General features: G+C 42.6%; 1 protein-coding gene across 1 annotated transcript in view; it reads left to right on the forward strand.

Annotated features, from left to right (window-relative positions):
* The window catches only part of TMPRSS15 (transmembrane serine protease 15), a 619,275-nt gene that overhangs the window by 533,511 nt on the left and 61,035 nt on the right, over positions 1–24,729 (forward strand). Inside the window, exons 20-21 of the mRNA XM_077480049.1 lie at positions 19,013–19,062; positions 23,932–24,097. Coding sequence (XP_077336175.1) covers positions 19,013–19,062; positions 23,932–24,097 — 216 coding nt within the window. The remainder of the gene's footprint in view (positions 1–19,012; positions 19,063–23,931; positions 24,098–24,729) is intronic.

Genomic DNA, 24,729 nt, shown 5'->3' on the forward strand with positions numbered 1-24,729 from the left:
AAAGTGATTTTACTACTAATTCAGAATATGTAAATACTTGAAGAATCATAGTGTTGGCACAAGTCCGCTTTAGTAGCCATGTGTAGTAAATCTACAGAATTTCCATAAAAGGTGGTACATCCATTTCCTAGTTTATGTCTAGGATAACTGCTGCCAGCCATCTTTAAGTGTAATGCCGCGTAAACACGATCTGACTTTTCAACGGACTAGGTCCGACAGTCTTTCCGACGGACTATCGGCGGAGATCCGATGGACTTTCTGAACGAACAGACTTGGCCACACACGACTGGACCGTTCGTTTTTAACGTGATGATGTAAACGGGACTAAACAAGGAAGTTCAATAGCCAGTAGCCAATAGCTGCCCTTGCGTCATATCTGGTCCAGAGTTGGATCTCTGTTTATTTATTTTTGTATTTATATGGGGTTAGCCTCCGCCTCTGATGATGTCATTTTCCTCCTCCTTGGGGAATAAATATGATTTACTTGTTCAATATGATAGGGGTCTAAAATATACACCTTTTTTATATGTTTGTAATAGTATATATGTAGTGGTAATGGTATGTGACTTAAAGGTTTTTGTTTATTTTTGCTTGCTTATTTATTAAAGTAAAAAAATAAATATTTTCACTGCGCTAAACATAGATGTTGCATAAAGTGTCCATAAAGTGAAGTGTGAACAACTAGTGCTGTTCTAAATAGTGCAGATGAATTCCTTGATGAACATCCAGTAACATTGAGTACAATTGATGTTCGTTTTGATCACCCAAGTGCATCTCCACCGATATTGATATAAAATGTCCATGCCCCAGAGGAGGTTAATTGTAATGAAACGCGTTGGTTTGAGTCCATGTCTGTGAGGTACCACGGACGCCAATCCTATATACTGGTCAATCAACTTCTAGGATGTCTTGGATCTTTTAATGCTCATTTTATACCGGATTTCTGCCCTACTAAATAGTAAACGTTACCATCAGCCATGACAGTGCCACCACCCGCAATATAATAGAGGAAGCTGATTGGATCTTCTATACTTAAATATCACACCAGTGTAGACTCTTATAATGTGGAGTCTAGAACCTTGGTAAGGTGGCATTTTATATCAATATCGGTGGAGGTGCACTTGGGCAATGAAAACGCACATCAATTATACTCAATGTTACTGGATGTTCATCAAGAAATTCATCTGCACTATTTAGAACAGCATTTTAAGGATACTTGTTTATTCAATATCTATGTTTAGCACGGCAACAGAGAGTAACAGTCTGCAAGCAACGCATCTTTTGCTTGCAGACTGTTACTCTCTCTCTCCTGCACAACACTTTAATCCAGGCAAAGCTAGCACATAGTTAGATCCAACCCTGACTCAGTCAGGCCTAAGCAACTTTTAGGAAGTGGATGGGAAAATAGCATAGGAAGTGAAGCCTATGGAGATGCCGCGGTTCCGTTTTCAACAAACACTGCTGTAATGCTTTCAAACGGCTTTTATTTTGTAAGTGCAATCTACTCGTTTTTATTAAACTTGCTGGGAGCATTGCTTTTATGTCTTTCTGAGTATCACTGGTTCCAGCTGCAGTTCCAGACAGCCTTTTAAAGGTCCTGGGGAGACCGTTCTTTTCCCCGAGCTTGGTGAGACTACTGATTAGTGGTCATGGCAATCTGGTAAACAGATTATTTTCTCACCTGGGTGTGGAGTTGGACGCACTTTATATGAAGGATTTTTTCACAATTTTCTTCACTGCAGCCTATCATCTTTACTCACATGGATGGGCGTTAAGCCCTTTTTATTTATGGACTTGAATTTCAATGTGACTTTGCTTTAGTTTTCTCATCACTTGTTTAATTGATCAATAATTTCACTAGCGCTGCATCTATTTTGCATATTTTATCTGTTTGAGATTTTGTATTAGACTTTAAGGTGCTGGAAGCTATACATTTTTATTCATATATATTTATTATTTTTTTACTTTTTCAAGTGCAACGTTGGCCCTTGGGCGCCTTTTTTACACCTGTTGTGTTGTTGCCAGCACCTTGCACTTTTATATTTAGCCTGTATACCTGCACAATATTTTTTTATTTTATTTATATTTATGAAAGCTGTTGTGGTTTTTATTGTGATGTATTGTATTTGTCAAGTTTTTTTTTAATTTTTTTTTAATGAATAAAAAAAAATCTTAAAGATAGCAGCTCTAGAAAAAAATGACAATAAAAATGTTCAAAGACATTGAGGAAAAAAATACTATGTGCATCAATTTAAATAATATGTTCATTCATGTTTTTGCTGTGTGTTATTGTAACAGAGTGCATTTAGTGAACCTTATGACGATTTAAAAATTTAGAGCCTTTCCGTATGCAAAGTGCACACACCTACTGTATTTTCACCAAGTAAGAAAGACAATGGGCCTGATTTATTAAAAGCAAGTGCAGAGAAGAGAAATCCCTATCAAGATCTTTACCACTCTTTACCACTCTTGTGTTGTGGGTTTGCTTTGGCATGCAAATGGTTGCACACCCAGCAAACGCATATATCTTTGCCTGTCTGATAGAGCTGCACGATTAATCATTAAAGAATCCAGATCGCGATTTTACCCTCCACACGATCTTAACACAGCATTTCCTCAATTCAGTGCAGAGAGTTCTCTGCTCAAGCAGATAGCTGTAAAAAAAAAACAGGCAGTCTGCAAAGTTAATCACAACATCTCAAGTGAGATAAAGAGAAACATTGTAACATGTCCTTCTTTTAGGAATGAACTTCTGTCTGTAAAAAAAGTAAAGTAAAAAAAAGTTTAACCACATAAAGACTAAACTTTTTTCTGATGGTTGTTGCTTTTAAGTTAAAATCTGAATTTTTTACTAGAAATTTACTTATAACCCCTAAACATTATATATATATTTTTAGTAGACACCCTAGAGCAGGCATGTCCAAAGTCCGGCCCGGTTTTGAATGGCCCGCCTGGTCTTTCTCAATTTATTGTGCTGCGGGATCAGGGCTGTCAGATCAGCCGATGCCCGGCACTGTGAGAAGCTCAGTGAGCTTCAAAAGTGAAAGTAAAGTGCAGAGGATTGTGCTGTGCTCTCTGCTTTCCCCTACAGTGCAGTACCCAGCTGAATGAGGAAGCTGCAAAGGTACTGTACTACAAGCTAGATTAGTGTTAAAAAGGCTTTATTCATGTGTGTGTATGTATGTATGTATGTGTATGCATGTGTCTGTATTTGTGTGCATGTATGTCTGTATGTGTGTGTGTATGTGCACATGTGTCTGTATGTGTGTGTGCACATGTGTCTGTATGTGTGTGTGCACATGTGTCTGTATGTGTGTGTGTGCACATGTGTCTGTATGTGTGTGTGCACATGTGTCTGTATGTGTGTGTGCACATGTGTCTGTATGTGTGTGTGTGTGTGTGTGTGTGTGTGTGTGTGTGTGTGTGCACATGTGTCTGTATGTGTGTGTGTGCACATGTGTCTGTATGTGTGTGTGTGTGCACATGTGTCTGTATGTGTGTGTGTGCACATGTGTCTGTATGTGTGTGTGTGCACATGTGTCTGTATGTGTGTGTGCACATGTGTCTGTATGTGTGCACATGTGTCTGTGTGTGCACATGTGTCTGTATGCAGTGGCGGAACTACCACCATAGCGACCCGTGCGGTCGCTACGGGGCCCGCAGCTGAGGAGGGCCCGGTGAGCGGGCGGCAGGTGAGCCGCCGAGCTCCCTGTCCGCTCGGCGCTCGTACAGTCACACTGACTGTACGAGCGGACACAGCCAGGTGACTCGGCGGCGGCGGGGGGTTGTTGGGGAAGCTGCGGGGAGGCTTAGTGGGTGGCCAATCAGCGGGTGGCGGGGCAGAGAGATGACATCATCTCTCACCGCCCGGCGCCCGCCCTGCAAACTGCCAGCTCCGCTCTCACTCACTGTGCAGGCAGCAGAGATTACATCCTCTCTCTGCTGCCTGACTCAGACTGGCAAACAGAGCGACTTTAACAGGAAAGTGACAATCCGCAATGTGTGACAGGTGACATGGCAAATGGACAATCCACAATGGATGGCAGGTGACATGGCAAGTGGAAAATCCGCAATGTGTGGCAGGTGACATGGCAAATGGACAATCCGCAATGGATGGCAGGTGACATGGCAAGTGGAAAATCCGCAATGTGTGGCAGGTGACGTGGCAAGTGGACAATCTGCAATGTGTAGCATGTGACGTGGCAAGGGGACAATCTGAAACTTGTGGCATGTGACGTGGCAAGGGGACAATCTGAAACTTGTGGCAGGTGACGTGGCAAATGGACAATCCGCAATGTGTGGCAGGTGACGTGGCAAGTGAACAATCCGCAATGTGTGGCAGGTCACGTGGCAAGTGGAAAATCCGCAATGTGTGGCAGGTGACATGGCAAATGGACAATCCGCAATGGATGGCAGGTGACATGGCAAGTGGAAAATCCGCAATGTGTGGCAGGTGACGTGGCAAGTGGACAATCTGCAATGTGTAGCATGTGACGTGGCAAGGGGACAATCTGAAACTTGTGGCATGTGACGTGGCAAGGGGACAATCTGAAACTTGTGGCAGGTGACGTGGCAAATGGACAATCCGCAATGTGTGGCAGGTGACGTGGCAAGTGAACAATCCGCAATGTGTGGCAGGTCACGTGGCAAGTGGACAAACCGCAATGGGTGGCAGGTGACATGGCAAATGGACAATCCGCAGTGGGTGGCAGGTAACGTGGCAAATGGACAAACCGCAATGGGTGGCAGGTGACGTGGCAAATGGACAATCCACAATGTGTGGCAGGTGACGTGGCAAGTGGACAATCCGCAATGTGTGGCAGGTGACGTGGCAAGTGGACAATCCGCAATGTGTGGCAGGTGACGTGGCAAGTGGACAATCTGAAACTTGTGGCAGGTAACGTGGTAAATGGACAATCCGCAATAGGTGGCAGGTGACGTGGCAAGTGAACAATCCGCAATGTGTGGCAGGTCACGTGGCAAGTGGACAAACCGCAATGGGCGGCAGGTGACGTGGCAAATGGACAATCCACAATGGGTGGCAGGTGACGTGGCAAATGAACAATCCACAATGTATGGCAGGTGACGTGGCAAGTGGACAATCCACAATGAGTGCCAGGTGACATGGCAAGTGGACAATTTGTAATGTGTGGCAAGTGACAATCTGCAACTTGTGGCAAGTGGACAATCTGAAATGAGTGGCAGGTGATGTGGCAAGTGGACAATCCACAATGGGTGGCAGGTCACGTGGCAAGTGGACAATCCGCAATGTGTGGCAGGTGATGTGGCAAGTGGACAATCCCCAATGTGTGGCAGGTGACGTGGAAAGTGGACGATTTGCAATGTGTGGCAGGTCACGTGGCAAGTGGACAATCCACAATGGGTGGCAGGTGGACAATCCGCAACTTGTGACAAGTGACAATCTGCATCTGGTGGCAGGTGACACACTCGAGGCTCCCACTGATTCTGCATTATGGTGAGTTGAACTATTTAATTTTCTATAACAATGCAATAATAGAAATAATGTGTTTCAATCATCCTGACAGCATAACACAAATGGTGCCGTGATAATTGAAGCGCCAACATCAGCCATTGCCCCAATAAATTGCCCCCATAAAAGTATTTTCTATCAGTGCCCCTCCCGAGACTAGAATCTGGATCCGCCTCTGGGTGGGGGGGCCCATACAACATTTTGCTATGGGGCCCTGTGATTTCTAGTTACGCCCCTGTCTGTATGTGTGTGTGTGCACATGTGTCTGTATGTGTGTTTGTGCACATGTGTCTGTATGTGTGTGTGTGCACATGTGTCTGTATGTGTGTGTGTGTGCACATGTGTCTGTATGTGTGTGTGTGTGTGTGTGTGTGTGTGTGTGTGTGTGTGTGTGTGCACATGTGTCTGTATGTGTGTGTGTGTGTGTGTGTGTGTGTGTGTGTGTGCACATGTGTCTGTATGTGTGTGTGTGCACATGTGTCTGTATGTGTGTGTGTGCATGTCTGTGTGTGCACATGTGTCTGTATGTGTGTGTGTGCACATGTGTCTGTATGTGTGTGTGTGTGTGTGCACATGTGTCTGTATGTGTGTGTGTGTGCACATGTGTCTGTATATGTGTGTGTGTGTGTGTGTGTGTGTGTGTGCACATGTGTCTGTATGTGTGTGTGCGCGTGTGCGCACATGTGTCTGTGTGTGTGTTTTTTTTTTTTATTGCACTGCACCAAAAGCACCCTACATTTTCCAATGTGTGGGGTACCATTAAGAATTAACGGTGCCCCCTAAAGTGCAGAGCATTCGTCTGTGTGTTGGGAACGAGTGCGACAAAGGCAAGAGAATTCTTGTTGGGCTGTGTATTAGTGCTCGGATGGACACACTTAGACCGAATTTTCAATGGTTCAAAGAATGTCAGGCAAAATGGTCGGCCCTCAGGCATGTTCACTTCATCAAATCCGGCCCACTTTGAAAAAAGTTTGGACACCCCTGCCCTAGAGAATAAAATGGCAGTTGTTGCAATATTTTATGCCACACTGTATTTGCGCAGCGGTCTTTCAAATACAATATTTTTGGGGAAAATAAAAACCCTTTAATGAATTAAAAAAAAAAAAAACAGTAAAGTTTTTTTGTATAATGTGAAAGATGATGTTACGCTGCGAGAATTGTGAGACAATCATGATCTTTATTCAAAAGCAAAAAAATTGTGATTCTCATTTTAGCCAGAATCTTGCAGCTCTACTGTCTGATATAGAGTTCAGTTCTGCTTAATGCATACATTGCAGTTCCCACTTGTAGTGTCAAGTGGACATTGAAAAATGCTGATTTTGTGCCTTGTATGCAGATACGATGCCCCAAGCAATGTGTATTCAATTTCTGTATTAAAAGCTAAAAAAATTAGAATGCGACAAGAAACATAACTGCTCACTGAACTATGAAAGGAGCAGCTGCAAAAAAATCTGCACACAGTGCTTTCAGAGCAAATAAGGCATTGCAAGTATGTAGATTTTTCATCACAACATGCATTTTCAAATAACTGCATAGTAAAATTGTGCACGTGCACTTGCTGTGGATGGAATGTATGTGTTTGCATACTGTGATACACCTGCAAAGCATGCTCCGTGGCCTTTTTACTTCCAGATTTTTTACAGCCACCTTTAGGGCTCATTTAGGCTTCAGTGCTGCATTGCGATGCATTAATGCACATTATGTCAGACAGTAGTGTGCATGGCATCAAGCACCACAATGTAGCCAAAGATGGAAATGTACCATGTTAGAAATCATGGGGCCCCATACTGCCTACCCCACGCCCCCACCCCCAAAAAATATCAGATGATATTTTTGCTAAAAATACACGATCAGAATTCCAGCCAGCAAAAGAGTGAGAGCAGGTTCTCTATTTTTTGGTTGGAAAAAGTTCCAATCGGAAATTCCGATCGTCTGTACAAATTCTGATGCACAAAATTCATACACATCATGCTCGATTTGGCGCATGCTCAGAAGCATTAAACTTCTTTTTCTCAGCTTTTCGTAGTGTTGTAAGTCACCGTGTTCTTGATGGTTGAAAGTTCAGAGAACTTTTGTGTGACTATGTGTATGAAAGCCAAGCTTGAGCAGAATTCCGTCGGAAAAACCATCCAAGTTTTTTCCGACGGAAAATCCACTCGTGTGTACGGGGCATAAGGCTCTGTTCACATCTAGGTGTTTTTGGGGGATTTTCTGCTCTAAACCTCAGCTCTAAAAACGTACAAAAAGACAAATCCCATTAACCGCTTCAGCCCCGGAAGATTTTACCCCTTCCTGACTAGAGCACTTTTTACAATTTGCCATTGCTTCCATTTAACTGACAATTGCGCAGTCGTTCGATGCTGTACCCAATTGGAATTTGTGTCCTTTTTTTCTCACAAATAGAGATTTCTTTTGGTGGTATTTTTTGCGCTATAAACAAAAAAAGAGCAACAATTTTGAAAAAATTCTATTCTATGTTTTACTTTTTACTATAATAAATATCACCAATTTAAAAAAACACTCCGGTGGCGAAAAAGGGTACCTGTACGGGATTTTGCCCAGGAGAGCCATTGTGCTACAGTATATCTGTGTGACATGGTTGTGAACCAGTTCATTTTAATGGCCCCTGTTGCCTTAACGTTCTGTTGCCTGAACCACTTGCAGACTGCCCGCTGCAGATTTACGTTGCTATTTTGAAGAGAAATATCATTGCTATGGCAGCAGCTAGATGCCATAACCCTGGTATCCTCTTCTTCTTTCAGATAGAAGTGGTCTCTGCGGCAAACTCTTATCGGCGACAGGAGAGGGGCCCCCCTCCCGCCGCGGTCCGGTTCCCTCCGCCGCTTACCGGAGGTGTCGGTAGTAGCAGAGGCGATTGAATCCTTCTCCTGGCTTAGCATGGAGACGAGTGAGGGGAAGATGGCCCCCACCTGTCTCCATATCTCCATATCATTGCAAGGCGGAAGCGACCTCAAAACATCACTTCCGTCCATAGCATTTAAATTTTTTATTGCATTTTGGTGTAAATATGAGATCTGGTCTTTTTCATCCCATATCTCATATTTAAGAGGTCCTGTAATGCTTTTTTTCTATTACAAGGGATGTTTACATTCCTTGTAATAGGAATAAAAGTGACACATTTAAAAAATAAAAATAAAAAAAATAAAAGAGCAGTGTAAAAATATTTAATAAAAGGTAAAATAAATAAGAAAAAATGCGCCCCATCCCACCAAGCTTGCGTGCAGAAGTGAACGCATACATGGGTAGCGCCAATGCTATATACTGGCCTAGGCCAACAAGGCCCAGGTCTAGGGCAGCACTTTGCAGGGGGGCAGCACGGAAAGAGTCCCTGCCAGCTTGCGCTGTTAATTTAGCGCCAGTCTTATGGGGCAGACTGGGCTGAGAGGCAGATTAGTCTAGCGTCCCCAGTATGTGGGCGGCTGGCATTCCACAACTGTGGGGACGGGGTGGGGGGGTGGTTTTGACAAATTTTGACTGTCCTATCATCCTGGACCACAAACCTTCTTCACTGTGCTATATATGTTTTCTGCTGCACCATTGACATGATTATATCTTCTTAGTCCTCTACATAAAATTATCCGAAATTTATGCTGAAAGTAGAACTATAGGCAACAATTTATTTTTTTTCCAGAGTAAGAGAGGGTTATATCCCCAGTCAGTTTATTTTTTACCATCCCTGTCCCATTGCAGAGATTTCGCTTCACTTCCTGCCCCATACTCAAACAGAAAGTGAGAGGAAATCTATGCCAATTAAGGGAATCAATTGCCCCCGACTAGGCTCTCAGAACTAGTGTCCCCACTCGAAAATTTCAGGGCGGGTCTTAAACAGCAAGGGGTATGGCCTTGACAGGGGTGGGTCATATTTAAATTAGGGGGTGCACGAGTTTAGTCAGGCCTAGGGCAGCACAAAACCTACTACTGAGTAGCTCCAACATATGAAAACGGTGTTTAAACCACACATGTAAGGTATCGCCGGGATTAGTAGAGTGAGAATAATAATTCTAGCCCTAGATCTCCTCTGTAGCTCAAAACATGCAACCTGTAGAATTTTTTAAATGTCGCCTATGGAGATTTTTAAAGGTAAAAGTGTGTCACCATTCCACGAGCTGGTGCAATTTTGAAGCGTGACATGTTGGATATCAATTTACTCAGAGTAGCATTATCTTTCACAATATCAAAATAAAAGGGCTAACTTTACTGTTGTCTTATTTTTTTAAATAAAAAAAGTGTATTTTTTTCCAAAATAAGTGTGCTTGTACGGTGTGACAGAAGTATTGCAACGACCGCCATTTTATTCTCTAGGGTGTTAGAAAAAAATATATAATGTTTGGGGGTTCTAAGTAATTTTCTAGCAACAATCATTGTTATATGACCAAATTAGTGGCCCCTTCTACCGTTTTCCATCCTGAAACATCCCCTTGTGTGCCCCCAGCAGCTGGTAGTGGGGAAGCTGATAACATTGCGGGGAAAAGGGACCCCAGAAACAGGGGGAGAGGGGCAGAGATGCTAGAACTGATCCCCTATGGCACCTCTTCAGGGGGATGCAGAAGAGGATCAGTGACTGCAGTGGGGCAGTACAGCCGGCCTACCTGCTCAGTAGCTACCGGGGCCCCCATTTTGAACTGATGGGCCCAGGCCCAGTACAGGAGGGCTGGCTGTACTGCCTTATTAGCGTCACTAAACGTGCGTCAGCATGCTGTGTGATGCTGTGTGATATCAGTGCACACTTCATGCAGTATTCCTGCTTGATATTCTACTGCAAAATAGCTAAAATATGTTAGAGGAAACATTAGAGAAAATCCCACTTTATTTTTGGTATGACACACTTACATCCTTACACCGGGGAATACGCTGCTGAGCAAACCGCACTTGTTAGTGAAAAAGACATACAGTATGTAGACTATCATAATTATGAATATTTCTGTGAGTATCACTTGCAAGTAGTAAACACTGCTCGACTGCGCTTAGGATGTTCAGCTGGGTTTATAGGTGCAATGATGTGACAGCTTACAATATTTTTCCTTTTAGGAAATCAGACCTAATCTATGAACAATATATACATATTGAAGCCTTATATAAAGCATAAGCAGGAAAATATTTTAGCACTGTATCTGAAATCAAAACATTTTGCTAATAATTAGTCATTATTAAAAATACATTTTCTTATAGCATACTATCAACAAAAACCCAAATCTGTCCCCACAAAAATGCAATTTTTTGTTACTTCATAAAATTATTGGCCTAACTGAACTTTATTTAAATTAGTTAAATGCCTTTAGGTGTGACAAAACAACAAAAAGGTATTTAAAGTCTTAGGGTCCTTTCACACGGGGCGGATCAGTTCTGATCCGCCCCGTGGATGTCCGTTTGCTCAGCGGGGATCACTCCGCCGATCCCCGCTGAGCAGGGAGATGACAGCTCCGTCTCTGCACACTGCGCAGGGACGGACCTGTCACAGCGCCGCTCTCCCCTATGGGAGATCGGATGACGATGGACCGCAGTGCCCGTCGTCACCCGATCCGATCCGCAGACGGATGGAAAAATAGCTTTTTCCTCCGTTACACTTTTTCGGATCGGAGCGGGTCGGATGTCAGCGGACATGTCACCGCTGACATCCGACGCTCCATAGACCTCTATGGAGCACCCGTTCAGGTCCGCCTGAAAAACTGACAGGCGGGCCTGAACGGGACGTCAGTGTGAAAGAGGCCTTAGGGCTTATTCACCCAGGCGGCTAGGGGAGGTAAAATAGGTGTTTGCAATGTGGTTTTACTGCCCGTACAAACCATCCTTGCTTCATCCCCTCTAAGGCTCCATGTAAACTTGAAACTCAAGTTTAGGAGCTTTTGGCATTTTTTGGTTCGAAAAGGGCACATAGAGGGATCTGAGTTAGCTGCACACCCCGTGTCGCATGGAAAATACAAATAAAAAAGAGGTTTCCCCATGCGATTTTTTAGCAGAAAATGAGAAACAAAGGGGTTCTAAAAAAATTCTTAGTTTTATTATCCAAAATACTGATTAGTTAACATGAGGTACAAAAAGTATTTATTAGAACATGAGCTCTGGTAAACATAGTGCGAAAAATGAATATTGGTAGAGAAAAATGCATATATAATTTCACCGTTCAGAAAACAGATATGTTAAATACAAATAAATTCCCATAACATATAATACATTGAATCACCATCTGCTATACAAGATACTCCAATGCATTTCGACCTTGGAAATATTGCGGTCTTCTTCAGAGGGAGAAGAGGGATTTTTTTTTTCCACATTTCTGCAAGTACAGCAAGAGGACAAGTTTTAACATTTCATTCAATTAATTATAATCATTATTATTTCCTTCTGTTTGTTATATTTACCCTGCCCACCAAGGACTCTTTCCACACTGACCAGAGACTTTCCTTTAAAAGAACCCCACGTCTTTCTTCCTGGAGGTGGTCCTACAGCTCGCCGCACACGGCCCCTTAAAAGGGGTTGGGGAAATTCTAGGGCCCAAAGACTTACAGGGGGTGGCAGGTTTAGTGTGACCTCCCCCCAACCACTGGGGAGCACCCCTTAATGGGGTGCGGCAGCACCTGGGGATAACAATCAAAATGACATTTGTCTAGTAATAATCTTAAAAGATGTATATTTGCATAATATATCTATGGTATTGACAGACTACAGTTTTTCTATATCTAGTGTCTATATGTTATATTCCAAAAGAAAATAGTAATTGTGTATTGCCTTTTTAAAATATTTTTATTTCTATGTACTACTTTAATTATTTACAGTTTTTTAATAAACATTAGTATATATTTTGTTTTTTCTTATTTGTTAGAATAGGGCAATCACAATTTTCTATTTGTTTAATAAGTGGGGTAACAAATAGTTTAGCGCTAAATAAGTGAATAAGAAAATTGGATATGAGGAAGTATCAGTAATGAAACTAGTACTGTACCACATACAAATGACAGAATATAAAAATACGTGAATGAAAATACAAATATTAGTTCGCTCAATACACAACATATGTATAGGAGCGCACAAATACTGGTAAGTATTAGTGACTGAAATGTGAGTCCCAGTGAAATAGTCCACATGTGTTGAGTAGTAGACAAGTATCAATGTTGGTCTTCCCAACGGGAGAATCAGATAATCCACAAATCAGATGGACTGGAAATGGCGGCTTGTCTGAAGTAACTTCAAAAGGAATAATTAAATACTCTTACCAGAGAAAATGGACTCATCTGTCGTATGACGGTTGAGTCAACTGCGCTTGTAGTCCAAAGTGATGCCAATTGGATATTGTGAGTTGATAGTAGTCCAGGTGAGTCACTCAGCTGTCTCCGGATTACATGGACTTCCAGTGTTAGAGGCTGTAACATGCGTCTCTCGGGACGGCAAGGTCCAATTATTCGCATTGGGGTGCCACCCCAAATGCAGTAGATGTTCAACAAATAAAGAAAAAAGAGGAAAAAAGGCTCCAAATGGTGCAGGTCAGACAGTAACCATTGGGTTTATTTAGAAAAGGTCATAAAAACCGTAACATAATTATGACATGTGATCACAAAAATAAAATAAAATAAAACATAAAAGAGCAATGTGGGGTGCCAAATGCAAGCCCCACATTGCTCTTTTATGTTTTATTTTATTTTATTTTTGTGATCACATGTCGTAATTATGTTACGGTTTTTATGACCTTTTCTAAATAAACCCAATGGTTACTGTCTGACCTGTACCATTTGGAGCCTTTTTTCCTCTTTTTTTCTTTATTTGCTGAACATCCACTGCATTTGGGGTGGCACCCCAATGCGAATAATTGGACCTTGCCGTCCCGAGAGACGCATGTTACAGCCTCTAACATTGGAAGTCCATGTAATCCGGAGACAGCTGAGTGACTCACGTGGACTACTGTCAACTCACAATATCCAATTGGTATCACTTTGGACTACAAGCGCAGTTGACTCAACCGTCAAAGGACAGATGAGTCCATTTTCTCTGGTAAGAGTATTTAATTATTCCTTTTGAAGTTACTTCAGACAAGCCGCCATTTCCAGTCCATCTGATTTGTGGATTATCTGATTCTCCCGTTGGGAAGACCAACATTGATACTTGTCTACTACTCAACACATGTGGACTATTTCACTGGGACTCACATTTCAGTCACTAATACTTACCAGTATTTGTGCGCTCCTATACATATGTTGTGTATTGAGCGAACTAATATTTGTATTTTCATTCACGTATTTTTATATTCTGTCATTTGTATGTGGTACAGTACTAGTTTCATTACTGATACTTCCTCATATCCAATTTTCTTATTCACTTATTTAGCGCTACACTATTTGTTACCCCACTTTCACTGAACGTTGTTTGTTTGAGTGTCAGCTGCTGATTTTTACTTTAGCTATAGCGCAGTGTTTTTCCTTTAAATTTTTATTTGTTTAATAAGAATAGTAAATTTCCTTATAGTTGACTGGATAACCAAACACACTTCATTCGGAGTGCATACAGCCTCTGGAATGGTACCAGTATGTCTGTTACATCAGTTACATTTTAAATGTTTCATTAAAGTAGAATTTTAAATAATATCTATAGCTGCTGCTTAAAGTGGTTGTAAACCCTTACAAACCACTTTGACCTACAGGTAAGCCTAGATTAAGGCTTACCTGTAGGTCCAAGAAATATCTCCTAAACCTATATGGTTTAGGAGATATTTACCCAAAGACAGCCGCCGCTGTCTACGACGCATGCGCACTGGTCAGGCCGCAGATCGCAGCGATATGTGTCGGCTCCCATGCGCATGCTCGGGAGTGATGTCATCGCAGCTCCGGCGAATCACAGCGCCGGAGATGCAAGACCCGGAAGTTACTCCGGGATCCATGGCAACAGCAAAGAGGAAGACGGAGGACCGCTTCGGGGGCTTCGTTCTCAGGTAAGTTATTCATAATGAGCTAGTATGCTATGCATACTAGCTCATTATGCCTTTGCCTTACAGGGTGTGTTTTTTATTTTTATTTTTTTTTGCCTTTACTTCCTCTTTAATGTAGCCTGTCTTACCTGTTTTTGCTCAGTGAATCACATAGCCCAGCTCAGCGCACTCCAGGGATTAGCTGATCTAACTTGGTCTGTGCTGCATCTTAGATATTTATTTTAATTAGCTGAAATCCATGCCAGTGGCTTAGTCTGCCCCCGGCGGCTCCACACAGAGGAGGGACAGGTCAGCTGAGCCGCCAAAGCTCCTAAACTCAAATCTATGTACAAATAGGCTTTTAGGATTGTTTAGGGCAGGGGTCAGCAACCTTTTTCAACCTAAGGGCCGGATTCAATCTACTGTATGTGAATGCATGGAGGGCCGCATTCACCCAATAAATTAAGATAATAATAAGATACCTGACATGTCATGCTTTAAAATTCCGCATGCTCTTGGAATGGCAACAAACTACGGTACTTAAAAATGTCCATAGGTGACGCTTTAAAAATTTCTACAGGTTACTAGTTTAGAGTTACCAAGGAGGTCTAGTACTAGAATTATTGCTCTCACTCTCATGCCGCGTACACACGTAGCAGACTATCCTGTGGACTTAGTCTGGCGGACTATCCGCCAGACTGTCCGACGGACTTTCCGAACGAGCTACCTGCCCACACACGGTACTTTTGCGGTGGACTAATACGGCGTACTAAGTCCACCGGACTATCCACCGTACTTTTGAAATGAACGGACTCGCCCACACACGTGCAGGAAAGTCCATTCATTTTGAGCCTGGCTCCAGGTAGCCGGGACCAGCGAAGGAGGCGTCGCTGGCCCCATCACCTGGTATGGACTTAAAGGGGAATCCCTACGCCGAAAAATCGGCGCGGGGGTCCCCCCTTAGGTGCACACTACCCAGCTGGTCAGGAAAGGGGGTGGGGACGAGCGAGTGCCCCCCCTCCCCTCCTGAGCCGTACCAGGCCGCGTGCCCTCAACATGGGGGGGTGCCTTGGGGAAGGGGCCTGAGTTAGGGCCTGTGTCAATAAGCTGTAGGCTTGTGCCGATGGCATTCATTTCAGATGTTTCTGAGATCATTGAGAATTAATTGATAGGTGCATTTGACTTGCAGTTGATCTCCTCCTGATGTGCATTTGACCTGCGTTAAGTGGGTTTTACAATAAAGTGGTTGTAAACCTCAGACATGAAATATGAACAAAGCATATCCTTCTTTAGTGAGTACTTGTCTCAATAAAGAGCACAAAGTGACACTTTTGTCTGCTGCTTCATTCCTCTGCTATCTGCATGAATCATTTCTTACAAGTTTCCTGACACCAAGAAAAAAACAGTGACAGGGGAGGAACCTCCAGCTGATTGACAGCCTCACCTCTTTTCCTGTTTGCTGTGTGGAGAGGGATGTGTACCTTACCTCCAATCAGTTCTCAGAGCTCTATTCACTGAGCTCTGCAGAGTGGGACTTCAGCAGCTCTCCGCTCCCTTTTTTCTGAATTCTCAGACAAGCTTTAAAATCCATCACTTTGAATGGATGTAGAGAAGAAAGGGCTGCAGATGAATGGGCACAACTAATGTCTGAGGATTTATTTCATCTCTGTGTATCCCTGGTCATTTCACTGGGTATATTTAAAGCGGGAGTCCGCTGGGAGTTCCGCCGTTTTATTTTTTTTAAAGCCAGCAGCTACAAATACTGCAGCTGCTGACTTTTAAAATAAGGACACTTACCCGCCCAGCGCGCCCGCGATGTCGGCACCCGAAGCCGATCTCTCGATCGTCTCTCGGGTGCTGCCGCCGCCAGCTTGGGTATGGGAATCAGGAAGTGGAGCCTTTCGGTTTCATTTCCTGGTTCCCTACTGCGCATGCGCGAGTCGCGCTGCGCAATAAGGATGGACCCGCTGCCTCTGGGATCTGTGTGTTTCCCAGAAGGCAGCGGGGGACTTTCGGAAAGGGGCGTAATCTACGCCCCTTTCCGCAGAGAGCTATCCCGGAAGTGGGTGCAGATACCTGTACTGTACAGGTACCTGCACCCCCCTCCCCCCTGAAAGGTGCCAATTGTGGCGCCGGAGGGGGGGAGGATTCCAATGAGCGGAAGGTCCACTTTAGGGTGGACCTCCACTTTAAAGGTTTACAACCACTTTAATATAGACTTGTATGGGAATAGCCTTTTTTAAGGAAACAAAAGCACATTCACAAATGATCTTAAACTGAAAAGTAAAGCTGAAAAAAAGGTAAGAAATACTCGTCTATTCTCCATTGGTCCGATGCCTGTGAGGTCCCTTGTCAGCATTATCATCTTCTTTCCAGCTTCTTCCAGGTGCCTGTTTTTGACCATCTTGATTGGCTGGTGCAGGGAGATGTCACTCTCCACATGTGCGGAATATGCCGGTCACTGTAAATTGAGCTTTGCATGGACAGCTTAACCACTTGCCAACCAGCCATCGTCATTATAGTGTGGCAGGTCGGCTCGTTCCCACAAATAGCCGTAGGTGTACGTTGGCTCCTTTAAGAGCCATAGCAAATAATAATGTAGTGGCCATAACTCTTGCAGGGCGGCCTTGACTTATTGGGCTTACCAGTTACCTACTCTTGGCCTGCTCTTCCACATCTAGGGGTTCCCAGGGTTGATACCAAACGACTTGAACGCTGACACATATCAAGTCTTTTTGAAAGGTTTTATTTTGCAGTAATCACATCCAATATCACAGTCTCTCGTGGGAACAGAGGGCACGGGTGAAGAACTCCAGCACCTTGAACTGCAGGTCTAGCAAAGTCTCTAATTCCACCTAAAAGGGTAGCCACTCGCAGCTGGGTACCTCAAAGCTGAACCAATCTCTAGCCAGAGATCATGGCAGTTAGCACGTCGACTCAAATACTTGAAACAATCCTATGAACATGTACAAGTTGTAACTAAGGGTGAACAGGAACCTTTTTCCTCAGTACCTGGAACGTTCTCCGTCTCCTCAATGGTACTGGAAAAATGTGGATTCGTCAATGTCCTTCCTAACTCAGTAACCAGGCACTTCCCAGGATGCCACTTATCGAACCTCCTCTGAAGAGTCCTCCCCCCGTTCACTTCCATGAGCTCTGGTGCCTCTACAAGCCGAGAGCACACCTGGACACCTTGAATCCTCCCTCAGTTACTGCGCCTCGGACCAGCATGTTCCGAGACTCGAGAACAGATGGATCCCTTCCCCAGACCAGGCAGGTCTATTAGGGGCCTCTAACAGGAACATGTTTCTGGATGTCAAACACACCGGGACCTCTCCCGGGGCTACCCCTGTTCTGGAACCAGAACAGACCACACGGGCCTCACGAACTCCTCTCCTCCAAACACATGACCCACACACCTTAAGTAACCCTTCCCAGACTCCCCAGCAGGGCCCGGCACTCCCACTGATTGGTTCCGAGAAGGTTGATACTCAAAACGTCCAACCAGGCCTGGTTCTGGCCTGTCATGTGCACCTCACTGCTCACATGACCAGGCAGAACTTCCAACACAACCCGGCCAGACTGATGTCAAGGCCAACCTATCTAATTAACCCTCAGAACCCCTACTGGCCTGAAGCAAAAACAATTTACACGCGTATGACATTTTGTCCAAAATATCATCTGCTACAATAAAAATGTCAAAAATCTATCTTCTATTTTGTAGACGCTATAACTTTTGCAAAAACCAATCAATATACGCTTATTGCAATTTTACCAAAAATATGTAGAAGAATACATATTGATCTAAACTGATGAAGAAATGTGTTAAAAAAAAAAACATTTTTGGATATTTAGTATCGCAAAAAAGTAAAAAATATAGTTTTTTCAAAATATGACAACTTTTTTGTTTATAGCGAAAAAAAATTAAAACCGCAGATTTGATCAAATACCACCAAAATAAAGCTCTATTTGTGTGAACAGCGTCACACGACCATGCAATTGTCAGTTAAACGGACTCAGTGCCATATCGCAATAAATGGTGGTTAAAGCACGTTCTGGGAGAATTACAAACTGCGAAGGCAGGTACGTTTATTTTATTGCCGAAAAAACATTGCATATCTTTGCAATAAAAACAAATCTGCCTGTTCACTGTTTTTTGTATAATTTTTTTGTATTTAGTTCTGCTTCAAGTTGGGCATTTAATATTATTTGCAGTTGTATGTCCTAAAATGCCAATATGTGCTCCAGTCTGAAAAATATTCATAGTCCCAGTCATAAAGGAATTAAATGAAAAAAAAAAAAAACAAACAAAAAGAAAACCTTTAATTGCTTATTTACATGTTGCATGTTTTCTTTAGCTTCTTTCTTACAATAATTATGTTTAATCTCCATTGTATGAGAAACAAGCAACGTGAGTAAATACCTAACAACCGGCGGTCTGCTAAACAATTCTGCCTAGCCACTATTGACAACAAGAATGCATTTAGCTCACGATGACATCAAGCAGTAATTAAACATCTTCATTAAAAGCTCTAATTTACAAGCAGTAAAAGAGTATGTTCCTACTAAAATCTTGTGAGTGATAAAAATATTTTTTTTTCTTGCAGTAATCATTGTGCCAATCAGAATGTTCTTTATATTGAATGCTACCCCAGAGGTAAGTTGATCTTCCTAATGATGCATGACGTTTTTTATACAATATTCAGTGTAGAGCTATATAATGTGTACAAACAGCAAAATATCTAGCAATTGTATATATAGCCAGAGAGATAATAAGCAATGAAGTGTGTAAAGCTTCTTATAAATGTTATACCTCCTAAAATATTATCCATTCTAAAGATGTCTTCTTATTTTTAGCATTTGAAACCATATTTCTTACCTATTAAAGTGTTACTAAGTCCCCTTTCACACTTGTGCGACTTATCCTGCGACTTTAGACATAAGTGTCGCATGACAAGTCATTCCCCATGATTCCCAATAATAACCATTCATATCTGTGTGACGTTGCACCGACTTCAAAGTAGTCCCTGTACTACTTTGGCCTGACTTTGATGCGAGTTGAGGTCCATAGACCCCAGGTTTACACAAGCATTCCCTGAAAACACGTCAGAATCACATCAAAATCGCACAACTTTATCAAAGGGGCCTAAACCCACAACAGTAAAATCCGTCTGTATAAGCAGTAAAGCATGCTTGTTATACTCGCTGTGGAACCTAAGGGGTTAATGTGTAAAAAGACTGTTTGATCCTGTCTTCTACAATCTTCCCCTTCTTTTACAGTCCCCAATGCATCTGCTGATAGTACAGAGCCTTGAAGGCACTCTGCACATGCTCAGTATGGTGTGTATTGCTAGAAAGGTTTTTGTTTGTTTTGTTTTTTTGTTTTTTTGTTTTTTGGAGAGGGGGTGCATGTCATCAGCACAGGGCCAATCAGCCAATCAGCACTGTTCAGACAGAGGGTCAGGGATCATGCAGCCTCATAGGACAGTAAGAGTCGAGGGAGCATGAAAACTCCTACAAGCTTCAACCAGTGCTTGGCTGGACACTAATGGAAGTCACAAGACTGCTATATGCTGATGATGAGAAAATGTATTTAGCAGTTTATATTTATTTAAAAAAAAAATAATTTCCATGTTCTGTGTACTTTGGGAGACCAGATATAGTGAATGCAGGACCCTGGGCTTAGTAACACTTCAAATATCGAATCACAATTGTCAGCCCCATACTTAAAGTGTTACTAAACCCAGAACCTGCATTCACTATATCTGATCTCCCACAGTACACAGAACATGGAAATGCAATTATTTTAGTAAATATAAATGAATGGATACCTTTTTCTCACCAGCAGTATATAGCAGCCTTCTGACTTGTATCAGTTCCTAGTAAAACTTGTAGGAGGAGTTTTCATTGTCCTCTGATACTCTGTCTGGACATGTCTGGACAGTGCTAATTGGCCCTGTGCTGATCACATGCACTCTCCCAAGAAAAAAAAAAAACTAAAACTGTGTAGCAATACACACCAAACTGAGCAAGTGCAGCCTGTCCCCTGGCTCTGTAAATATCAGGTTATTGTTTGGAGATAGTGAAAAAAGAGGAGGATCAGAGAAAACAGGATCAAACAGCCTTTTTACACAATGCAGAGGATTAACCCCTTAGGTTCCACAGTGAGTATAACAAGCATGCTTTACTGCATATACAGACTGATTTTACTACTGTGGGTTTAGTAACACTTTAAGCGCCATTTATTGCTTTTCATTAAAGTGCACCTGTATTATAGACTCTGTCACTTTGGTCATTCAGGGCAAGGTGACAAAGGGGGGGGGGGGTTTACTAAAATGGATGCACTCAGAATCTAGTGCAGCTGTGCATGGTAGCAAATCAGCTTCTAACTTCAGCTTGTGCATTTAAGCGTTGGCAATAAAAAATGGAAGCTGATTGGTTTCTATGCAGAGCTGCACCAGATTTTGCATGATCCAATTTTAGTAAATAACCTGAATAATTTCTTGATAGCTTACCCTCTGACCTACTTTTGACTCACCTTTGCAGCGCCCCCTTAGGCCACGTACACACGACAGGACTTAAGTCCGGCAGACTTTCGACGGAGTTCTGACGGAGTTCCGACAGAGTTCTGACGGACTTTTCCGACTTGGCCACACACAATCACACCAAACTCCGACGGATTCGAACGTGATGACGTACGACTGGACTCGAATAAGGAAGTTCATAGCCAGTAGCCAATAGCTGCCCTAGCGTCGGTTTTAGTCCGTCGGAATAGCATACACACGAGCAAATTTTTCGGTAGGAACTGGGTCCGGCAGAGTTCTGGCGGAAAAATTTGAAGCATGTTCCATTTCTAAAGTCTGTCAGACTTCTGCGAATCAAAAGTCCGTTGCAGCCCACACACGATCGAATAGTCTGCCGGAATCATTCCGTCAGACTTTGGATGTTGAAAAGTCCACTCGTGTGTGCGGGGCTTTACAGTTCCTTTTTTTTTTACCAAAGTCCCCATAAAAAAGTGGCAATTTTGGCTTAGTGACAAGCAAGTTCTCTTCTCTCATAATAACGTGCTGTCATTTGCCGGGCTCAAATAATGTCAAATGACAGATGGCATTAACATCATTAATATTGCTAAGCTCTGACATGGAGCTTGCACAGGGTATTGTTTGAAAAAATGCAACAGAGTAAAGAAGGTGGAGGAGTGCTGCAAAGATGGGAATAGGTGGCTCATATGATTAGCTTTCAAGAGCTTCTGTCCCAAATGGGCTCTTTTTATTTATCCAAAAGAGTATTTATTGGTCAGGAAAATGGCATATGTTAACAGCATAATTGCATACAAAGTCATGCACCTACATTGTACATTTTCAGTTTGGCAGGCCAGGGCCGTTTTTAAGGCAGGGTCAAAGGGGCAGCTGCCCTGGGCCCTGTCATTGTTGTGGGGCCCAAAGCAGCTGCCTCATACTTGCCAACTATCCCAGTTTAAATCTCCTTGTCTCTTGCTGTGTCCTGATATCTCAGTGTGAAGTGCTGCTACTAATGCTGCCAAGCTCATTCATATGTAAGTAGCAGAAGCATTCATATGTAAATAGCTGCATCCGGCGGCTTAGATATGTAAATAAAGGTGGCATCCATATGTATAGCATGGCCCCTGATGTGCTGTAACCTCTAGCAAAGAATCAGTGAGCAGTATTACTGTACAGCAGTGTTTCTCAATTCCAGTCCTCATGGCCCACTAACAGGTCATGTTTTCAGGCTTTCCATTATTTTGCACAGGTGATTTGATCAGTTTCACTGCCTTAGTAATTACCCCAGCTGTTTCATCTGAGGGAAATCCTGAAAACATGACCTGTTAGTGGGCCATGAGGACTGGAATTGATAAACACTGCTGCACAGTAATCTCAACAAGCCTAAATCATGTGCTGTAACCTCTAGTAACTAATCAGTGAGCTGTAATGTGTGCTGTAACCTCTAGCAACCAGTCAGTGAGCGATAATGATACACTGTAACCTTTGGCAACCAATCGCAATAGCTGCCTGATCTGATTCAGTAAAATGATTTTGAGTCTAGCTGCTATTTATTGTATGTCTCAGAGCAGGTGGAGAGGAAAACATGCATGGGGGGGGGCAAGAAAAGTTTTTCCCAGGGTCCAATCAGTATTAAAGACGGCCCTGAGGAAGGCCATACAAGGTTTGAACCTCAGCCGGCCAAGATCCAAGTCATGTATGGGCAGGCTGAATGTACCAAGTTGATCGATCTGCTATAGCCGCTAGCAATAATCACTTTCTTCTCCTGTGGGGAAGCTCCTGAAACCTGCCAGGAGAAGACAATGGCCATGCAGGAGGGATTGCCACATCAACACTGTCTGTGTTGATGAGGAAATCAAGCAAATTTCTTTCCTACAACCTGTGTATGGCTAGCCTTAAAGTAATAAGCAGGATAAGGTCTGTTCGATATAGCACATACTGTGCATGAAAAATATGTGATGCAGATGATTGGTAAGAAAGCAAGTCATTAGAGACAGATTAAATAAGAGCCCTCGTCACAGACTATACACAGAAGTGCAAGCTAGTGTACCAGAGGCCAAATGAATCCAGATGGTTACAGACACTACTTAAACTAGAGCCAAAAGTGTCATTTGTCACCTCTAAAGGAAGAATGTCTGAAGCTCAGTAGTTCTTATAAACATAACAGAGCAAGGAGTGTGAGGCACTGAAAAGTAAAAACATCATCGGACCTAAACATGTGGAGGAAGCAGCCCTTTCAGCCACTGAATGATCTCTTTTAAGCGAAAAAAGAGTTGCCTGCATGTTTCTTTGATTTTATTTCTCATAAGCTCTATTGTTCTACATTACCCATAGGTTGTTCAATGTAATGGGCATCCTCACTGACCAAAAGAGAGGTAGAGGAGCATGCCAGAGTTCTGACTTTAAAGCTGGAGGTAGATGATTGCAGGCTGAACTCTTGAGGGTTTTACTGATTCTACATTTGTGACATGTTTATTTGAAGCTTAAAGGATAAGTTTACCTTTTCCAAAAATGGTCTATACAGTCAAGGGCTCCCAGTAGGTATTAAAAAACTGTGCAGCTTTGTATAATGTTTACTCATTTTTTGTCATACCTGTAGGCCATTTGGGCCTCTCTGGAAGCCTCACTGGAAAACTCCAAGTTAGTTTTCGTACCTGTAATGCTGGGAGTGAGCATGCAACAACTTTCAGCCTAAATGTAGGGCATGGTGGTTGCTAAATGGTAGTTTTATTGCCAGGTTTCCATGGGAACCCAATGGCCTACAGGCATGACAATAAAATGAATCAACACAGTACAAAGCTGCACAGTTTTTCAATATCTACTTGAACCCCTTGACTGCATAGGGTATATTATGGAAAAAGTGAACCTATCTTTTAAGATTTAAATGAATATGTCACAAATGTTTCATATTTACGGGTCCTCTTGGCTTCATAGCTTATTTCATAGAATAATAAGCCTTCAATGTACAATATATGGCATTCTTTATTGTGTATGTTTCTAATTAGAATGTGGAAAGAGAGTCTTGGACAGTTCAAGAATAGTTGGTGGAACAGATGCGGCAGTAGGTGCATGGCCTTGGATTGTCTCTCTGTATTACAATGAAAGACAAGTATGTGGAGCATCTCTGGTGAACAATGAGTGGTTGGTGTCAGCAGCTCACTGTGTCTATGGGTATGTGTCTGTTATTTTATATTTTATTAATGTCTAGAAACTTCTTTACTTTAGAAAGGTCATTCAACATTTTCAATGTTTTATATAATTTATCCTTTAAGATATCTTGAATAGAGGCCTGACGGATCATCAGCCCACTCATTCAAGACTGCACAGCGGAAACTCTAACAATGCTGCTTGGGTCTAACTAATTAGGTGGTGGTCTCTGCACTCTGCATACACATAATTTAATGAATTAAATGTGTCTTTAATGGATGTGTAATTCACACATTTAACCTGATCTTCATTAGTAAATAGAGGAAATATTTTATTGCATCTTTGAAGAGTGATTGACCTTTATGAAACTGCAGAGTAAAAATGAGGGTGAAAAATGAAACAGTCACACACAACATATGCAAGATAGTCTTTGTTCAGTGTTAACCACTTTCAGACCGGACCAATTTGCTGGTCAAAGACCAGACCACTTTTTGCAATTCGGCACTGCGTCGCTTTAACTGACAATTGCGTGGTCGTGCGACGTGGCTCCCAAACAAAATTAACGTCCTTTTTTTCCCACAAATAGAGCTTTCTTTTGGTGGTATTTGATTACCCCTGCGGTTTTTATTTTTTGCACTATAAACAAAAATAGAGCG

Source organism: Lithobates pipiens, unplaced genomic scaffold (genome assembly GCF_037356315.1).
Source record: "Lithobates pipiens isolate NorthernLeopardFrog02 unplaced genomic scaffold, aLitPip1_a1.2 Scaffold_16, whole genome shotgun sequence".
In the NCBI taxonomy this organism is placed as follows: Eukaryota; Metazoa; Chordata; class Amphibia; order Anura; family Ranidae; genus Lithobates; species Lithobates pipiens.